General features: G+C 38.3%; 1 protein-coding gene and 1 long non-coding RNA gene across 4 annotated transcripts; one reads left to right on the top strand and one right to left on the bottom strand.

Annotated features, from left to right (window-relative positions):
• The first annotated feature begins 35 nt into the window (after positions 1-35).
• On the top strand, positions 36-20,397 carry DBR1 (debranching RNA lariats 1). Of its 3 annotated transcripts, none has more exons than XM_036991777.2 (8): positions 36-174; positions 8,043-8,167; positions 9,636-9,716; positions 11,489-11,574; positions 13,063-13,287; positions 17,485-17,565; positions 18,019-18,164; positions 18,645-20,397. In XM_036991777.2, exons 1-8 carry the CDS (start codon positions 110-112, stop codon positions 19,336-19,338), a joined length of 1,503 nt encoding a protein of 500 aa, XP_036847672.1. In that variant the 5' UTR covers positions 36-109; the 3' UTR covers positions 19,339-20,397. The 3 variants fall into 3 exon arrangements, with proteins under 3 accessions (XP_036847672.1, XP_073088349.1, XP_036847671.1); XM_036991776.2 differs by lacking the exon at positions 36-174 and adding an exon at positions 7,147-7,484; XM_073232248.1 differs by lacking the exons at positions 36-174; positions 9,636-9,716 and adding an exon at positions 7,145-7,484.
• Positions 1,172-2,629, bottom strand: LOC140848489 (uncharacterized). Its single transcript, XR_012129479.1, has 4 exons — positions 2,502-2,629; positions 2,332-2,417; positions 2,101-2,216; positions 1,172-1,426 (listed from the first exon to the last, which is right to left on the bottom strand). It is a non-coding gene; the product is annotated as an uncharacterized lncRNA (long non-coding RNA).
• Positions 20,398-20,655: the final 258 nt, after the last annotated feature.

The following is a 20,655-nucleotide window of genomic DNA, read 5'->3' as shown; positions in this document are numbered from 1 at the left end:
CACCCCAAGTTACCTGGAGGCTTTCAGGCTTTCTGACTTGCACTTGAGTCCTGCCCCAGATTCTAGGCCCTGCCTACCGCTGGCTGCAGCCTAATCCCGGCCCCACCCGATGTCTGCACCCCACTGCCGTGCCAGGTTCCAACCCGTCCAGAGGCGGAGTCTTCCTCTGGCGCTGTAAGCTTCGCAAATTGATTCATTGCCATTTGTGAGCTCGCGTATTCATACTTCGAAAAACGAGTTTATAGAGACACATATATAATTTGAAGTTCACTTTCACGTTCATCATCTCAATACTTATTTGCTCTAAATATAGCGTCGTTATGATCTCCATTTTACAGATGGAGAAACTGTGGTGTCAGAACAGGTCTTCTGCCGCTAGTAAGAGTGGTTCACGATTCAGTGCTCAAGTGTGACCTGCTTCAGCATTATGTGCTCCAAGCATTTATTCTGGTGTACTGTTAAGAATAGATACTCTAGAGCCAGAACGACTGGGTTTAATCCGAGCTTCACTTACCAGCTGCATTACCTGTGGCAAGTTAAACTCCTTACGCTTCTGTTTTTTTTCCTGTAAAATAAGGGTTTATGAGGATGGAGAATGTAAACCTCTTAGAACATGCCTGGAATGTGGAGAGTGTTATATGGCCTCAATGTCTTCAGCAGTAAAGGAGGAATGATGAGAGCTTAAGAAAAAAGGAACTTTAAAAAAGAAATTAATGAACTAATGATGTAACTGCTTTGAGAATGTTATGGTTGGTTGTTGTGGGGATTAAATGTTAGTGTATACAAAGCGCACTGCATAGGGGCTGGAAAACAGTAAATACAAACAGTAAAAGTTACCTATTATTTGTGCCTGGCACGAAGCCTGTGCCCAGCGGATATCTGTTGGGAGAAAAATGCATTCACTTAAAGTTTGCCTCATTTCTTGTCCAGTGATGAAGGCCCTTCGTAAAAATAAGGGTGATATCTAGGGAGTTCTTACTATATAACAGAGATATTAAGTGTTGTCTCTGTGCTAATTTAACCATTCAGCAACCTGTCTTACAGGAAAGAAACCGAAACACAGAAAGGTTAAGTAACTCACCTAAGGTCATACAGTCTGTATGTGAAAGAACAGGGATTCGATCCCAGGTGTGGCCTTGGGTATCTGGCCTCACAGTATACTAGGCACAAATGGTAGATGAAATAAAACTAGTACAAACTAAGAAATGAATTTTGAGAATAAGCAGGTTTTCAACAAAACAACTTTGAAAAGCCTTTTAAGTCAGGTACCTCTTCTAACATAGAAGTTTGGTTGGCAACACTTTAAATTCATCCCAAAGTAATTTTGTTAGCTTGTCTATTTCCCCATATTGCTCCACCAGTTTTCTTTTCATTCATCAAATAGTTTCTTAGCTTGCATTTCTCTCTGGTGAGTGTTCTCTGCTTCCTACAAAGAAAAGCAAGAATAATTGAAGCATCAATTTCATATTATGGCAAATATTTACTGAGAAACTGCCAGGGACCCTTCCCCATGCAAGTCATTATGGAGACCTAAAGAGCATCTGTCCCCATTGTTTGGACTTGTAGTGGGACAAGTCTTATCTGAACTTAAAGTCCCATGAGGATCATGTCGTTTCTGTCTTTATATTTCTCACAATGCCTGGCATAGTTGGTGTGCAATACATGCACGATGAGGGAATGAATCGTGAATGAATAAATCAAATGAGTGAGGATATTTATGTATCTTCATTCTACAAATAGGTGCTGAGTGCCTCCTTTGGGCTGCATTCTGGAGCTTTACCCAGTCTTTGTCCTCAAAAAGCTAATTAACTGTATCATGTAAGAAGTTAAAATTCAGGTGCAAATGCCCTCAGAGGGTGAGAAGAACACAGGAACTGCACTGCTCTGCTCTACTTTTGGCCATACAGGTCTGGCAAAACAATGGATGTTTCCTTTCCAGACTGCCTAAAATCATTTGCTCCTTCCAGGAAGCCACCATCCTTGCTCCAACCCTGGCCCTGGAAGCTAGCAGGAACTCAGGCCCAGTGGGATGTACGTGCATCACAGGCTGTGGGTTTGGTCCAGGACGGAGTCTCCCTGACTGTGCTTCTCCCTGCCCACCTGGAGCTGCTGCTGCCTCTCAGCGTCCCTCCGGGCCTCCAGCTCCCCTTGGGTCTACTTCAGCTTGGCCCACAGCTCTTCTAGCTCCTCCTCCACTGGCTGTTTTTCTACCATATCTATGCAAAGAGAGAGTGACCACTTTAACAAAGTCAGTGAAGTGTAGCTCCTCACCTAGGCAGTCACACCTCAATCTGTATCGGATCCTACACACATGGAACCCACCAGCCTCACCTCAGAACCCTAAGAATCCTATTCTATGGTTCCCTGTATTGGCAGAAGGTCTGAAAACTTTGATGTCTTTCAACTTCCCTGAAACCCTGGAACAAAAATGAGAAACGTTGTCAGAAGACAATATAGTTCTTGGCTGGCTTTAGCATGAAAGGCATGAGGCATTGGCTCACCTGTATTTCCATTTCCTCCTTCAGGGCCTGGAGCGCCTGGGCCTGCCTGAGTTGCTCCTCAGATTTCTCATCCTGCTGTGACTTGAGGTTGGAATTTATCACACTGTGGGACTGCAGTGCCTGCAATCTCTGAAAAGGCCAGGGCGTAGTTTTATTTAAGTGAAGATCGAATCTTGATGTCTTGAGCAATGTCAGGAGGGCACAGCTTAGCCCAACCACAACCCCCCAGCCTGTCCTCCTTAGGTATCTGCACACCTGCAGATACACAAGTCCGCACGCCCCTCCACTAGGGTTCTCCTGAGTGCTCAGCCCTTGTTCAGAAGCCAGTTCCCGTGTAAGAAGAGAATTCAAGAGTATAGTTTCAACTGCATGGACTTCTGCTGTACTCAAATCCCAGAACTGGCCTGACAGCTGCCCCATTTCTTCCTCAGTCTCAAAAAGGCTGAAAAGAATCAGGCTGTCAGAGGAGGGTCCCAGGCAACTGTACTTGAACATTTGTCACTTTTAAAGTACATGTAGTGATTATTAGATAGAGGGCATTGTTATTAAAACTCTAAGATTTTCTCTGAAAATAGACATGGCTTTTCTTAGGTTGGACTTTTTTGAAACAAACAATTTTTACTTGCAGTAGAAATTAATTTGGGTTGATAAAGTGGTAGCAGGGGTATTGGAAGCCAGCTGCCTGAGAATAGAAAAGTCATGAGCATTAATGTAGCAAAAGGCACCTTAAGAACATATTTTCCTCTCCTTACAGCACTTCACATTAAGGAAATAGGAAGATGCACAAAGATTTCTATACAGGAATGTTGATTATCATGTGATTTGTAATAGATCACTACATATTTTTAAGTAAGCCTTATAATTTATGGAATAATTCAGTTGTGAAATTATGATAGCTACATGGTGGGATACTATTCAGCCATTAAAAATCATGTTTTCAAAGTGGACTTAATAACATTGGAAAATGTGATGTAATCTTAATTGAAAATAAGCAATACTCAAAACCCCACACTATACAATTATATCTATATCTACATCTATACATACATACAGAAAAACAATGACAGGAAATGAACCAAAATATTAACTGCAAGTGATAATGTCCATGATTTTTTATTTTCTCTTTTCTACCTTCCTGTACTTAAGCTTTCTCTATCAAAGGCCTACTTTTTTTTCAATTTTTATATTGTGGTAAAATACATAGAATATAAAATTTACCATCTGAGCCACTTTTTTTGGTATCATTAATCTACAATTACATGAGGAACATTATGTTTACTAGACTCCCCCCATTACCAAGTCCCCCCCCCAAACCCCATTACACAGTCACTGTCCATCAGCTTAGTAAGATGCTGTAGAATCACTACTTGTCTTCTCTGTGTTGCATAGCCCTCCCTGTGCCCCACCCTCCACATTATACATGCTAATAGTAATGCCCCCTTTCTTTCCTCTCCCCTTATTCCCCCCTTCCCACCCATCCTCCCCAGTCCCTTTCCCTTTGGTAACTGTTAGTCCATTCTTGGGTTCTGTGTTTCTGCTGCTGTTTTGTTCCTTCAGTTTTTTCTTTGTTCTTATACTCCACAGATGAGTGAAATCATTTGGTACTTGTCTTTCTCTGCCTGGCTTATTTCACTGAGCAAAATACCCTCTAGCTCCATCCATGTTGTTGCAAATGGTAGGATTTGTTTTCTTCTTATTGAGCCACTTTTAAATACACAGTTCAGTGGCATTAATACCTTGATAATGTTGTGCACCCATCACCACCATCCATCTCCATAACTCTCTGCATCTTATAAAACAGAAACTCTGCCCATGAAACAAGGACTCCCCATTCCCCCCTATGCCCAGCCCCTGGGAACCACCATTCTACTTTCTGTGCCTAAGAATTTGATTACTCTAGGCATCCCATGTAAGGGAAATCATATATTTGCCTTTTTGTGGCTGACTTATTTCACTTAGCGTAATATCCTCAAAGTTCACATGTTGTAGCATATTGCAGAATTTCCTTCCTCTTTAAGGCTGGACAATATTCACTTGTATGTTTTTACTTCATTTTATTATCCATTCACCTCTCAATGGACATTTGGGTTGCTTCCACATCTTAGATACTGTGCATAACACTGCTATGAACATGAGTGTACAAATATCTCTTCAAAGTCAGGTGTTTTTTATTTTTTATTTTTTTAATTTTGGTAAAACCTTCAATTGGCATCCTTCTGATGTCTCAGATTCTTTGAGTACTTCCTTGCTTTCTGGAACAAGATGATCCAGGCTCATTTTGTACTTTCTCTGCCCTGGAATTAACTGCTTCAATAAGCAGACTTACTTTCTTTCAGAGGAGAATGGGATTTAGAAACCAAGGTCTGGCACCTGCTCAGTCTTACCCCCAGATTATGCTCTTTTTAAGCATGTTTCCAGAGTTAACTTTTTTTTTTTTTATTTTGCGCAGTGTTGGGTGCCTCTGTCTATGCACTGTCTTAGCTCTGATAGAATAAGGGGATTTCTTTCCCACCACACAGTTTGAAAGCTCCTGCCTATTCAGTGATTGGCCTTCACATTTGCAAAAATAATTATCTTCATTGTTCACTCAATCCGTTTTCTCCAACAATCTTCCCATTTTTTTCCATTCAGAATGGGAAGGTGGTGATGTTTTCTATTTAGTTTGATTCTCCCAGGATTTAAGAATATCAACGAGAATTTTCAAGTTTATTGACTGACTGGTGATGCCTTTGGAAAAGGGGTGTGAGTTGGGAATAGAGTTTGGAGCTAAACCATAATACCCTTCTTCATCCTTATTCATAATGTATTTCCTTCTTTGGCCACTATTTTTTGAATGTTATGGCATTAAAGTTTCATTTTGTCTCAGTCACAAAAGACAAAAATTCAAATTGGCTGATGTTATTAAAATTTTGTTGTAAAATATACATGGAAATCACAAGATTCCATTGCACACTGAACAAAATGGTTAAAATTCAACCACGTAATACAGTGCTGTTGGGCATATAGAATAGAGTGGTCTTATATTACTTAGGAGAGTTTAAACTAGCACAACCAATTTGGAAACTGATACAATCTATTCAATCTAAACATATATCTACTCTGTTATTCAGAGAGTCCATTCCTGGGCATAGTCCAAGGGAAGTAAGTGCTATGCTTACCAAAAGATTTTACAAGAATGTCCTTTATTTGTTACAGGCCCACGTTAGAAACAATCCAAACAGCCTTCCTCAGGAAAGCAGATAAGCTATGCTATGTTCACACAGTGGAATACTACACAGCAATGAGATAGAGCATACTATGGCTATGTCCATCCATAGTATAGATTCAAGGATGAATCTCACAAACATTAAATTACATGAAATAAGCCAGACACAAAGAGTATATAATATATAATGACATGAATATGAAGTTTAAAAACAAGGAAAGCTGACCTGTAGTGATAGAGGTTAGATTAGTGCTTGTGTCTTGGAGGAAGGGGCTCAGGAGGAAGCACAAGGGAGTCTTTTGGAATGCTGGAAGTTTATATCTTGGTATGTGTGGTGGTTATATGAGTGATTACATAGGTAAAAATGCATCAAAATGTGCAGATAAGATTTCACTTGATCATGTTTAAGTAAATTTGAGCTCAATTTAAACTTTTTACATGGAGGGTACAAAGGATCCAGAGAAAGACAATTCTTATAGTTTAAAATCATACAGAAAAAGTTAAATTTAGCAGCACTGTAAAAAGCATTACAGGAGATCCAATACAGAAAGAAAATAAAACATTAAAAATTGGGAGTATTAGATTTCTTTTTCTACCCTCTTGATCAATTTAAAGATCATGAAAATGATATCGTCCTTATACTTAAGAAAGAAACTAGATAGACCACTCTGAGTACAATGTATTTCAATGGATTTGTCGTTTTTGACAATCTTTCCAATGTCTTATTGCCATTGTTCTGTTTACATCTTCTGTTTCATTTTGAGTTTTTTAGGTGTCTGCTCCTAAAGTATTGTTTCTTTTATGTAGTTAAAAAAAAAAAACAGCAGAAATAGATTATCATTCTCTGTATTATCTTGATTACATTACATGAATTTGCGAGAGGTGTTTTATTTACTTGCTTGTTTCTGTCCTGGCTACTCATTCTTCAGTTGTCAGTTTCGTCCTTTTCCTTCCTGAACGTTTTCGAGACATTCATCTGCTTTCACTGAGGTTGCAGTCTACTTACGCAAACAACCATTTGGAAGGAAAATGAAGAGTCCCTGGCATCGTTAAAAAAAGTAACTGATAATTTTAGAAACTCTTCAGGCGGATAATTTAAAAATCCTCACTGAGTTTTAATATATTTTAGAATTGTATTTTGGGTGTATTTTAAGAAATCTGATTTCTGATTCACTTTCAGGCAATTCTTTTTGCCTTGAGAGGTTCGTCCTGGGGAATTAGCCAATCTCACTTGCTCAATTTGTGTAGCTTGGTTTAATTTTTTCAAACTGAACTCCTATTTCTGGGGATTTAAAACAAATTACTCTGGTTTTGATTTTTATCATCTGTCAGACTGCTTAGATTCGGAAAAGTCGGAATCCATTTGAAAGTTCTCTGGCATCCTACTGTTCGTTTAGTTCTTCCCGATCCTTCCCTCGCGAGATTTGGAAACCGGAAGCGATTTATATTGCCGCAGCCTCAACCATCCTGTGGCTGCGTTACTGTTGGCGGGAGCAGGGTGACGCGTCAGGTCCTCGCTGCTCGGCCCGGGCCGGCGCTGGTCCAGCGAGCTGCAGGCAGCTCCCCGCCGCGGGCGGCAGGATGCGGGTGGCTGTGGCCGGCTGCTGCCACGGCGAGCTAGACAGGATCTATGAGACGCTGGCGCTGGCCGAGCGGCGCGGCCCGGGGCCGATAGACCTTTTGCTGTGCTGCGGCGACTTCCAGGCGGTGCGCAACGAGGCCGACCTGCGCTGCATGGCCGTGCCGCCCAAGTACCGCCACATGCAGACCTTCTACAGGTGAGGGGCGCGGCTCGGGCCTCGGACCCGGCAGTGCGAGCGTGACTGGCCAGCAGTGGGGAGGGAACCTTGACGGAGGTGACTAGCTGGCTCCTAGTTCCCGTCTTTGTTCACGCTGCGTCTCTAGGAACTGACGATTAGGAAATGTCACTTTTCTTCTTTCCAGTCCCCTTACCTGTTCAGGGAGGGATCGCAGGCTGAGGGCAGGATCTGGAGGAAGAAGCTGACGGGTTAAGGACTCTGGCACTAGTTCGTGTAATGATCCAGTGCTGTGAGCTAGTCTGGGTTCTAGATTCTGGGGTAATAGCAGTGAAATGACAAAGTCCTTGACCTCTCTGAACGTACACTGGCTTGAAACCGCGGTGGCAGCCCTTCGTTCTCAAGGGAAAGTGGCAGTTCGTTTCGAAAGCGCTTTTTAACTTTTATGATGAGCTCAGCTTTTCCTTTGAGACTTTATTTTGCTTTTCTGCAATGCCTAATGGTATAGGAATGCCTAGTTGCTTTTCTCTGTGCTTAATTTCTGTTATGCCAACCGACAGCTTTATTCTTGTGTTCTAGGTATTATTCAGGAGAGAAGAAGGCCCCAGTTCTCACAGTCTTCATTGGGGGAAACCATGAAGCGTCAAATCATTTGCAAGAGTTACCTTATGGTGGCTGGGTAGCACCAAACATTTATTATTTAGGTATGTGTTCTTGGGTTATTTCTTGGTTTGAAGGGATGTGAGCCTGTTAGGATATATAGACCAGCTGGGCAGCATCTGGAGATATATGTTTTGGGAATGTCTCTTAATTTAAATAGTTAATCATGAAAATTTAATTAAAATGATTTAAGTAGGTAATCATGAAGATATGCCCATGCTTCATCTAGTGTTTTAAGCAATGGTTAATATAACTGCAAAGACCTTGTACACTATTTGCAATCCTTGTATTTTTCTTTCCTACTCTTTTTATTTAAAAAAAAAAAACTTAACCATTTTATAATGGAATTTGTTAAACACTCAAAAATAGAGAACAGTATAATGAATCTCTGTACCTGTTAGCCAGCTTCAACAACTATTATGATTTTGCCAACCTTATTTCAACCTACTCCCCTCTAAAGTTTTTTATGTGAGGAGGAGACTGGAGTATTTTGAAGTAAGTCCTGCCCCTCAGATGACTTCACCTGTAAGTACTTAAGTAAATATTTTTAAATGAAAAGAATTTGTGAAACTATCACATCTACAGTACCATTATTATACCTAAGTAAAGTGATACTACTTCCTTATATATTGTCTCATGTTCATGTTCAGATTTCCTGATGATCTCTCACAAAGATGTCTGTTTTACAGTTGATTTGTTCAAGCTGGATCTAAACAAGGTCCACACATTTCATTTGTCATGATTCTCAAGCCTCTTTGACTGTAACTTCCCTTTTTCTATCTGTCCTTACCCCCATGCCATTTATTTGTTGAAGAAAGTGGGAAATTTGTCTTGTAGAATTTCCTGCGTTCTTCATTTAGCCAACTGGAATTCTGTGCTTTTTAACATGTTCCCTTTATTATCTTCCCCATTGCTTATACTCTGCATTTTGATTTATAGATCTGATTAGATTCAGGTTCAGTGTTAATCCTTTTAAACTATACAGTCTTGTCTGTAACTGTTCACGGGTGTTTTTGTAATGATGATGCAGTAACTTGAGAAATTTAATTTCTTTATTTCATTACTGAGTGGTCATCTTTTGACAACTACAGTATGGTGAAAAGGTGAAACTGTCTGAAGGTGATCAATCAGAAATAGAGAAACTATACTTCTTTATACCTTACACCTATTAAGTTCCAGATTTGTAACACAAATCAATCATAGGAGTTTTCCCCTATTCCTCTCCCCACCATATTCCATTAGATACCAAATGATGTCTGTTTCCCTCTTAACACACACTATCTCATTTGTTCCTTTCTTTATGCTTAGTCTCTTGTCTGATGTACTTCTAGGCCTCCCCTCCCTGGTCTTCCTTATGCATTATTGACACATTACTATGTGAAAGAGTAACCTCATAATGATACTTAATTTTCAAGTTATTTTAGGACTATGTGAGATTCTAGGCCTCTAAATTGTTCAGTTAGTAAAGCGGTTACTTTTGCCTATAATAATTTTATTTAACTGATTTTTCAGGTTTGGCAGGTGTAGTAAAATACCGAGGCATAAGGATTGGTGGTATCTCTGGTATCTTTAAATCTCACGACTATCGAAAAGGTATTGTTCTGAGAATGGTTTTTAAACAATTGGAACTTTCATGCCCCAGAATAACTTAAGCATCAAGTATAGTGTGACTTTTTCACTGGATTCTTCCATGAACTGACCAATTTATTCTTAAATTATGTTACAAATATTTTATACATGTAAAAATATAGAGAACATATTACTTGTGCATCTACCATCTAATTTTATCAAGTCTTAGTACTTTCTCATTTTTAGTTTTGATATTTAAGAAATAAAGCAATACAGATACAATTGAAGCTCATTGTTTATCTGTCCTCAATCCCACCATCTCCTTTTATCTCTCCCTTTCTTCACTGTTTTGCTTGGAAGTAGTCACTGTTCTGAATTTGATGTTTATCATTAGCTTGATTATATTATATCATTACTATATTTGTAACAGCTTTAAACCATGTAGTATACAGTGTGTTTTAAACTTCATATAAATGTATCATTTTACTTGTATCTTTCTGCAACTTCTTTGTTTAATGTCTTTGAAAATCCATGTTGATACATGTAACTATTCATTTTAACTTGTGAATCATACTCCATTGTATAAGTATACCACACTGTCTTTATTCGTTCCACTGTTATTTGAATGAATTGTACCTTTATATTAAAGTTAAAGGAGTAGCTTGGATTCACATTGGTTTCAAAGTTTCATGAAGTAAGTTGGCAGCTAAAACATATCCTCACCGTTAAATCACACGTCTGTTTACTGTTGCCCTGCTCCCTGTGAGTCCAAATTGGTGGCATGGGCATACAAACGTAGGCCATCTCCTACATGGCAGTTGTGGATGCAGATTTGAATTAGTCTTTGGAGGACAACTGGTAATTATCTGTGGAAATGATAAAAGTAGTCTGATCCAGGAGTTGAATCTACAGATATATTCTGCAAGTGCAAAATGATGTATGCAAGTTTATTTATTTTAGTCTTGTTTGTAACAGTAAAAGGTAGGAACTAGTTAAATATATCATGTTATAATTGTACAATATAATGCTATAAAGCCGTTAAAAGAGAAAAAGAAGCAATTCTATGTGTAACTGATAAGTAAAGAACTCCACAATACGTGCAAAGCCAAGGTATAGAATATATATGAAGCACATTGCCATTTGTGTAAAAAAGGGGAGGATAAAGAAATATGTATATTATACACATAGGTGATATCCCTGGAGTAAAAGGCTAAACCTGATTAATGCTGGTTTCCTGTAGGTAGGGTACTGATGGCAGGAGACAGGAATAGGAGGGGCCCCTCCCCTTGTTTTAGCAACTTTATTAAAGTCTGTATACCACTTTAAGTATACAGTTAAGTGATTTTAGTACATTTATAGAGTCATGCAACTTTTACTGCCATTCAGATTTAGAGAATTTCTCTATCACCCTTTAAAGTTTTGTGCCTATTTGCCGATAATTCCCTGCTACCACTGTAGCCCGAAGCACCCATTGATCTGCTCTCTCGGGGGAACATTTTCTACACTATACCTTTTTGATGGCATTTTAAAAATTTAAACTACATGAATAAACAGTTCATCCCCAAATAAAACAGAATTTAATTTTAAAAATCATAAGCCCCTCCCATTATTTTATGTTTATACTTTATGATCACATATTAGTAAAAACAACAGCATAGTAAGATGAGTGTTTTTATACAATTTTTAAGAACTAAAAGCATTGATGAAAAGCATGTTTTGAAGAAGTGTGTTTATGTGTCTGTATTTGTGATATTTAAGGGAGTTGTATATAACTTACTTCTCTTCTTCAATGTAAGGTCATTTTGAGTGCCCCCCTTATGATCCAGATACAATAAGGAGTATCTATCATGTGAGAAATATTGAAGTTTATAAATTAAAACAGGTATGTAAAAAAGTACATTACAGCAGGTCTGAAAAAAATGTTAGAGCAACTCTGTACCAATATGTGTTCTGATCATTTTGGTGTACTATTACCAAGAAAAGCTTAATTCAGTATTTCTAAAATTTGCATCTTGAGTTACTTTGAGGAGGTACACAGGTGAGATTTTTAAAATTTTAATGGTCATAAATTTATTTTCGTAATAAAACATTTAAGGCATGATTTCATATATTATTACTTAAGGTAAGGCTAAAGAATATATGTTGGAATAAAGTCATACTTTAAAGGAAATATTAAAATAGTTTAATAATGGTATTAGATAGAAAATAAATAATAATAAAGATGCTAGAGGATGTGGGAAATGGTAATGGTGCTGTAGAAACACTGGATTAACAGGAGAGTAGGTGAAACTCAGTTTTGTGTGAGAACCCGTTAAATGCCTGCCACTGATTTAGCGTTTACACACATGGTATTTCATATAATCGCCACTCAAATTCTGTGAGGTAGGTAGGTGTTACTCTAACTTCACATTAAGAATGGGAGGCGAAGGTAGATGAGCAGGTGAGTAGCCTGATCAGGGCTTCCCAAGTGGGAGAGCAGCAGAGCCTGCCTGGCTGAACTCAGGCCTTCCCACGTACAGCCTCTACAGGAGCGTAAGGATGCTCACGGGCTTTCCTTCAATGCCCTTTTCAGCAGTTTACCTTGAATGCTCATTCCCTTTCACCCATTTAACTCCTACCAGTCCTTGAAGACCCAGCTTAGAGACCACTTCCTAACCAGTGTTCTAGTTGAAAAGTCATCACCCTTCTCTGAATTTTCATTGCACTTACTGCCCAGCTAGTGTTTCAGTGTTTAGTCATATCTGTCTTATATTTGTACTGTCTTGGACAAACATTATTTTAATTTAATTTTCCATGTATTTGCTGCTGATTATTTGACAATGCTGGGATGAGTAGAGTATGAAGTATATTTTGTGTCCTTCCCCTGAAGACACTGGCCACCTTAAACACTTACATAATTATGCAGCAAGCAGAGTTTTTTTGGTGTATACTATGTGAGTCCATTAGGGAAAAAATGGAATATATCTTCGGGTTTATTATACTCTTTACATTACTGGTGTTATGAAATCTGTATCTTTGGATCTTAAAACAGGAGTTTCTTTGCCAAGAGGGAAAAGGACAGTGGTATTGTTTTTTAGAAACCCAGTGCTAAAGACCATAGTTGATCGGCAGTCTAATCAAAATGTGTCTATGTTGACCTGCCTTGCCTCTGAAAATAAGAGAGACAGAAAAAGCAGTTTCTCTTTGCCTCGATGTGTGAGTAGCTTAGAATTTCTGTGACTTTCTTAAATCAAGTGACCTTAGAATGAATTGCACAGAAATCTAGATCTCTAAGTGGGTAAATGGTTGTGTGGTGCTGGAGAGAAGAGAGGGGATTGCTTTCAGTTAATCTGTTTTTAAGAATGTTCTTTCTTTTCTTTTACTGTTAAAGCTGAAGCAGCCTATGGATATATTCTTATCTCATGATTGGCCAAGAAGTATATATCATTATGGAAATAAGAAGCAACTTCTTAAGATGAAATCTTTTTTTCGACAAGAAGTGGAAAATAACACATTAGGAAGTCCTGCTGCCTCAGAGCTTTTAGAACACTTAAAACCTACTTACTGGTTTTCTGCACACCTTCATGTGAAGTTTGCAGCTTTAATGCAGCATCAGGTAGCAAACAAAATACGTATTTCATTTAACACTTATTGAACATATATGGACTAGGCGTCACGGGCACAGTTGTAAAGTTACCGCTAAAAAAATCAAAGATAATTTCTCTTTTGTGAGTAACTCCGTGTCCATGTGGGAAAGAAACAAGCGAGCAATTATAAAATAGTGTAATAAATTTGTGATAAAAAGTGCTAGGATACACCTCAGCACCTACGGACATGATGAGATGGGGACATGGACAGAGGTGAAGGCACAGAGAAGGTTTTCCAAGGAGTTTGATGGTGCCAGGAAGAAGTAGATGGTAAGGTGATCTAGGTAGAGGGGCCAGTGTGTGCAGAGGCGAGCGGCCTGATAGCGTGGTGCATGTGGGAACTTCAGCTGGTCCTGCGGCTGACACTGGGAGAGATGAGGCTGGAACAAGATCCTAGCTGCCTGTGGGGTGTGCTCTGGACTGTGGGTTTTAACAAAGAGGTAATGGGAAAAGTTGGGAGTGGTGAAATCAGAATTTCATTTTAGAAAGATGAGTTTGGCAGCAGTTTTACATATGGATTGGACTAATGTAAAATGGGAGGCAGAGGAAGCTACTACATAAGCAAAAGATAAGGTTCCAAAGTAAGGCAAAGAGGGAACACACAATAAAGCAGATTGAGAGATTTTGGAAGCAGAATCATCAGGGTTTGGTGACAGGGAGGAGGGAGTCTAGCACGACTCCCAGAGTTTTCCTTGGGGAACTGCATGGATGATGGTGCTGGATGGAAAGTAGAGAATACATACATACTTATAATTAGGCTTCTGTGCCAATAAGCAGTTCTTCCTTTTCACCTCCAGTTCTGACTGAACTCTGACTGTCCTATCGAGTATTTCATAGGAAAAACGTTTAGAAAATGCTAGGTCAACAAAGTTAGAGATTTCTTCGCAGAGCCTTGTACAGAAGTTCTGAGAGTCCTCAGTGTGTTAGTGGGCATTGCCTTTCTCCAGGCGTGGGGGGTGGTGTGCAGGGCTTCTTAGCTTCCTTGACCACACATTTTCCTGTGGTAGAGGCATGCTTTAGTCATGTTCCTCACCACAGTCTGGAAGGTTCTGACTGGGAATGTTTCTCTGTAGGCCCTTTCTGTTGCAAACCTCTTCTCACTCCCAGTTTCACTGGGAAAAGGAGGGGTGGGTACTCCTTTCATTTTCCTTTGGGCTACCACCAAAGCGATTTTCCTCTTTTAACACCTCAGTCATCTGTTCATACCAGTCTTTTTCCACGTCTGTGTTACATGCACTCTACTCTCCTAGGGCTTGTTTTGCTCCTCTTCCCCTGCTATCTTCTGTCAACTTCACAGACTTGTCAGTGTCACTTTTTTACTACTTCCAATATGACCTACACAGTGATCCTCCCCCACCCAGTTTCTTCCTGCCAGTTCACTTTTTTTTGAAAAGAGACTTTATGTATACTTTATTAACTTTTTTTTTCAGAACATTAAAAAAGTCCTTTAGTAATGAAATACAGAAAACATAGTTTATGTCTTCTTATCACCTTCTTCACATACTCCAGAAGTCTCTATTATACTTGTGTGAATTTTTCCAAAATCCCCTTGCTGCTATTTCTTTAATTTTTTTTTGGTATCATTAATATAAAATTACATGAGCAACATTGTGGTTACTAGATTCCCCTCATTATCAAGTTCCCACCACATACACCATTACAGTCACTGTCCATCAGTGTAGTAAGATGCTATAGAGTCACTACTCTTCTCTGTGCTATACTGCCTTCCCCATGACCCACCCCACCCACGTTATGTGTGCTAATCGTAATGCCCCTTATTCGCCTTCTCCCTCCCTTCCCACCCATCCTCCCCAGTCCCTTTCCCTTTGGTAACTGTTAGTCCACTCTTGGGTTCTGTGAGTCTGCTGCTGTTTTGTTCCTTCAGTTTTTGCTTTGTTCTTATGCTGCACAATGAGTGAAATAATTTGGTACTTGTCTTTCTCTGCCTTATTTCACTAAGCATAATATCGTCTAGCTCCATCCATGTTGTTGCAAATGGTAGGATTTGTTTTCTTCTTATAGCTGAGTAATATTCCATTTTGTATATGTACCACATCTTCTTTATCCATTCATCTACTGATGGACAATTAGGTTACTTCCATTTCTTGCCTATCGTAAATAGTGCTGCGATAAACATAGGGGTGCATATGTCTTTTTGAAACTGGGAAACTGCATTCTTAGAGTAAAATCCTAGGAGTGGAATTCCTGGGTCAAATGGTATTTCTGTTTTTATTTTTTTGAGGAACCTCTATACTGCTTTCTACAATGGTTGAACTAGTTTACATTCCCACCTGCGGTGTAGGAAGGTCCTCTTTTCTCTGCATCCTTGCCAGCATTTGTTGTTCATAGTGTTTCCTATGTTGGCCATCCTAACTGGCATGAAATGATGTCTCATTGTGGTTTTATTTGCATTTCCCTGATAATCGGCGATGTGGAGCATCTTTTCATGTGCCAGTTGGCCATCTGAATTTCTTCTTTGGAGAAGTGTCTGTTCATATGCTCTGCCCATTTTTTAATAGGGTTATTTGCTTTTTGGGTGTTGAGGCATGTGAGTTCTTTATATATTTTGGATGTTAACCCCTTGTCTGATATGTCACTTACAAATATATTCTCCCATACCGTAGGATGTCTTTTTGTTCTGCTGATGTCCTTTGGTGTACATGATGTAGTCCCATTTGTTCATTTTTACTTTTGTTTCCCTTGACTGAGGAGATGTGTTCAGGAAAAAGTTGCTCCTGTTTATATTCAACAGATTTTTGCATATGTTTTCTTCTAAGAATTTAATGGTTTCATGTCTTACATTCAGGTCTTTGATCCATTTAGAGTTTACTTTTGTGTATGGGGTTACACAATAATCCAGTTTCATTCTCTTGCATGTAGCTGTCCAGTTTTGCGAACACCAGTTGTTGAAGAGGCTCTCATTTCCCCATTGTATATCCGCAGTTCCTTTATTGTATATTAATTGACCATATATGCTTGGTTTAAATGTGGGCTCTGTAATCTGTTCCATTGGTCTACGAATCTGTTCTTGTGCCAGTACCAAATTGTCTTGATTACTACGACTTTGTAGTAGAGCTTGAAGTCGGGGAGCATAATTCCCCCCCCCCCCCACTTTATTCTTCCTCATGATTGCTTTGTCTTTTCAGGGTGTTTTGTGGTTCCATATGAATTTTAGAACTCTTTGCTCTAGTTCGTTGAAGAAAGCTGTTGGTATTTTGATAGGAATTGCATTGAATCTGTAGATTGCTTTAGGCGGGATCACCATTTTGACAATATTAATTGTTCCTATTCATGAGCACGGGATGTGTTTCTATTTATTGGTATCTTCTCTAATTTCTCTGAGTGTCTTGTAGTTTTCTCTTTTTGCCCACTCACTTTTTAAAAAATAACTTTATTGGAATATAATGTACACATCATAAAATTCACCAGTTTAAATTTACAATTCAGTGGTTTTTAGTAAATTTCCAGAGTTGTGGAATCATTTTAGAACATTTCCATCACCCCAAAACAGCCTTTGTGCCTGTTTGCTATCAATCCTTGTTCCCACCCTCAGCCCCCAGGCTATCCACTAATCTATTCTGTTTTTCTGTGGTTTGCCTGATCATTTCATATAAATGGAATCATAAAATATATAGTCTCTGGCATCTGGTTTCTTCTTTCATTCACGTTGTACTATGTATCGGTATTTCATTCAGTTTTTTTCTTGAATAATATTTCATAATTTTGTTAAATGTATGTATCACATCTTCTTTTGGTGTTGTAGCTAAAAAATCTTTGACCCAAGGTTATGAAGATTTCTCCTATGATATCTGGTAAAAATTATATAGTTTTAGCTCTGCTAATTTACTTTTGAGTTCTGTTACCTTTTATTTTTGTGTTATGTACTTTGATTTATGTGTGTATATGCTTTGATTTGTCAACTTTGTCATCTCCATCATTAGTTTCTGCTTTGACTTTTGTAAGGAAATCGAAGCCCAGAGAATTTAGGTGTTTTGCCCATCATTGCACAGTGGGTTTAGAATAAACTTGTTTTGGGAAAGTGACAGTTGTTCCTTTGACACAAAACTCAGGGGTATGTGTAATAAATATTATTTCCATCCTGTTCAACATATGAATTACTTGTGATGTTTTACATTCTTTCTTAAATCATGGTTCATGTTGTCTAGGCCAAGGATAAAGGACAGACAGCCAAAGCAACCAAATTCTTAGCCTTGGACAAATGCTTACCACACAGAGACTTTCTTCAGGTAAGAAGAAAATGAAATAACTTTGCAAGAGTCTTATTCCTCCAGTGATTAAAAAAGAACATTAATTTTCCTTTCAGAATTTATTTGTGCTCTTTGTAATTTATGTATTAGAATTCTTTGGGAATATTTAAGTTACATTAATGTTTTTAGGTTACTAAATTCCTATACAATTTTATTGTTATATTGGAATTCTTTTTTTTTATTTTACTTTTTTACTTTTTAAAAGTATCATTGACATACAACCTTATGAAGGTTTCACATGAGCAACATTGTGGTTTCAACATTCACCCATATTATCAAGTCTTCACCTCCCCCACCCCCATTGCAGTCACTGTCTAGCAGCATTGTAGGAGGCTATAGAGACATTACTTGTCTTCTCTGTGCTATACTGAAATTCTTAGAATATGAAAAATAGATATGTATTTCTTAAACATTACTTATTTCTTCCTATAGGTAATAGAAATAGAACATGACCCCAGTGCTCCTGATTACTTGGAGTATGATATTGAGTGGCTTACTATTCTCAGGGCTACTAACAGTCTTGTTAATGTGACAGGGCGCCTATGGAATATGCCTGAAAGTAATGGCCTGCATGCAAGGTAGGTTTGACCTTGTTTAGGATTTGCCCTCTACGTTGCATGCACAATTTCTGTCCCCTCCACTTTTTTTCTTTTTTTAAATCAAGGGACTTATTGTTACATGAGTGTCAGAACAATTCCAGGTTTACTGACTGGTATGGAAATAAAAGTTTTCCATAAGGAATACAAGAAAATGGACTATTGGGTACCAACCCAAATAAGCATGTAAGTGAAAGAGTGTACATAAAACTATAATATGGTGGGGATTTGGTTCACACATTAAAATAATTTATAACTGTATTTGATTTAGGGTGTGAATTAAGGACAGCTTTTTCTGAGAATTGTTTTTATTTCAAAATGGCTTTGCTCAATTAACTATAATTTTTTAATGGAATTTTGATATATGGTTTATATTTTTATCCTTGTACTTGAAGTTCATAGATTTCATTTCTTGTCTGAGGCTGATAAAATATAAAAATCTGTTGTTTTGGACTTTTATAGGTGGGATTATAGTGCAACTGAAGAAACAATGAATGAAGTATTGGAACAATTAAATCATGACCTCAGAGTTCCATGTAACTTTAGCATAACAGCTGCTTGTTATGACCCTGGCAAGCCACAAACACAAATGCAGTTGGTTCATAGGATCAGTCCTCAGACTTCTGAATTTTGTGCCCAGCTTGGCATCACTGACCTTAATGTCAGGCTTCAGAAGGCCAAGGAAGAACAGCACTTGTGTGGCGACTCTGAGGAGCAGGAAGACGTGGAGAGTAACGACTCTGTGGAAGACCCTAGTGAATATAACACAGACACATCTGCCCTGTCCTCCGTTAATCCAGATGAAATAATGTTAGATGAAGAAGAGGAAGGGGAAGATAGCACTGTAAGTGCATATAGTGATGTGAATACGCCATTGGTAGAACCTTCTTCTGATCAAACTTCTGACTTTTCTGCAAGTTTCTCTGATGTCAGGATCTTGCCCGGTTCCATGATTGTATCTTCTGATGATACACCAGGTTCCCCAGTTGGCAAAGAGGGGAAACCTGGTGAGGCTGGGGAGTCGAGGGAGGGAAAGGACTTACCTGAGGTGCCGTTGAAGAGGTTGAGTGATGAACATGAACCAGAGCAAAGAAAGAGAATTAAGAGGAGGAATCAAGCCATCTATGCCGCAGTGGATGATGGTGATGCAGCATAAGGCCATTTACTCGTCTAAGTGTTTAATGTAGATACATGATTTTTGAGACCATATTTTTAGAGTTGGATTTTTGACTCAAGATTTAACTTTGTAATAATGAAGTTATGTAAGAGAATTTTATCAAGATATCAACTTTGTCTTTAGGCCTTTGTATGTTTCAGATAAGTATTAAAATTTCATATGTTTATGGATTGAGTGCCCTTATTTTGGAAGACATAGATTATCCACTTTCATTATTTTCAGCACTTACTGAACACCTAATTTGTACCAGGTACTCTTTTATAAGATGGCACTATAAAGATGAGTAAGATAGGGATTTTTGCCTTCAAGGAGTCACTACCATTATAAATACTTTGGTGTGTAAAATATGGCATATTTATATTTTGTTTTATAAAGTTAAGTCATTTTTGTCTACATAATTATGTATGCTTCCTTTTGATTTGTTATAAATATTTTCCTTAGCTCTTAATGTCTGTGTATTGAAATTGAAGGTGGTAGATAAAAATTTCAGGAAATAAATTACTTTGAATACTAAACATTGGTAAACAAAAAATCTTAGACTTCATTGCTGAAATTAATATAACCCTGTTGACATGGTATATTTTAGCTTTAGCTTTAATTTTAATGTAACTGTGCAGGTCATTTCTGTCACAGTTCAGTTTAGAATTAATTACTCTCAGGAATCAAGGTGCTCAAATGCTGCCCTCATGCTGCATAATGGATTGCTAGTATTAAAGTACTTTTAAAGATCCGTGTGGAAAAACTGCACCTCTGTCTCTGTTTAAAATGCCTCGAACACCTGAGGAGATGGTCACCCCATGCTTTGGATCCGGAGTCATGGAATGCAGAGACTCTTCCAGGATCTCATCATCCCACAGCAGCCAAATCCAGGAGCCAAGCAAGGAGAATGATGCAGCAGTTGGCTTCCATCTTGTCAGCATTTGACTTGGAAAAGTCTAGGACTTCACTGCCTTCCACTTGTTGTTTACTTTCTTTTTGCATCGAATGTTGAATTCACTTATTTTAATTCTCTTTATTTACATAAAATACTAAAAGCTACAGATTTCCTGCATCACTGATTTAATTGAATCCCATAAATTCTGACAGCGTTTTCCCAAAAATTCTTAATAAAATAAAAGCAGAAAGTACTTAGACGTAAAATGAATTATAATAGAATTAATAAATAGTAGTTTTAAAAAAAGTCCTCTAGTTTACCCAATCAAGAAAGAAAGTAAGCACAAATGCTACAAACTAAATACAAGGCAGAAATAGCCTTTGAAGCAGGATACTCAATTGAACAAATAAGCCTAGGATTGC

This window comes from Manis javanica, chromosome 3 (assembly GCF_040802235.1).
Source record: "Manis javanica isolate MJ-LG chromosome 3, MJ_LKY, whole genome shotgun sequence".
In the NCBI taxonomy this organism is placed as follows: Eukaryota; Metazoa; Chordata; class Mammalia; order Pholidota; family Manidae; genus Manis; species Manis javanica.
Note: the sequence above shows the minus strand (reverse complement) of the source record. Positions and strands in the feature narration are given on the sequence as shown.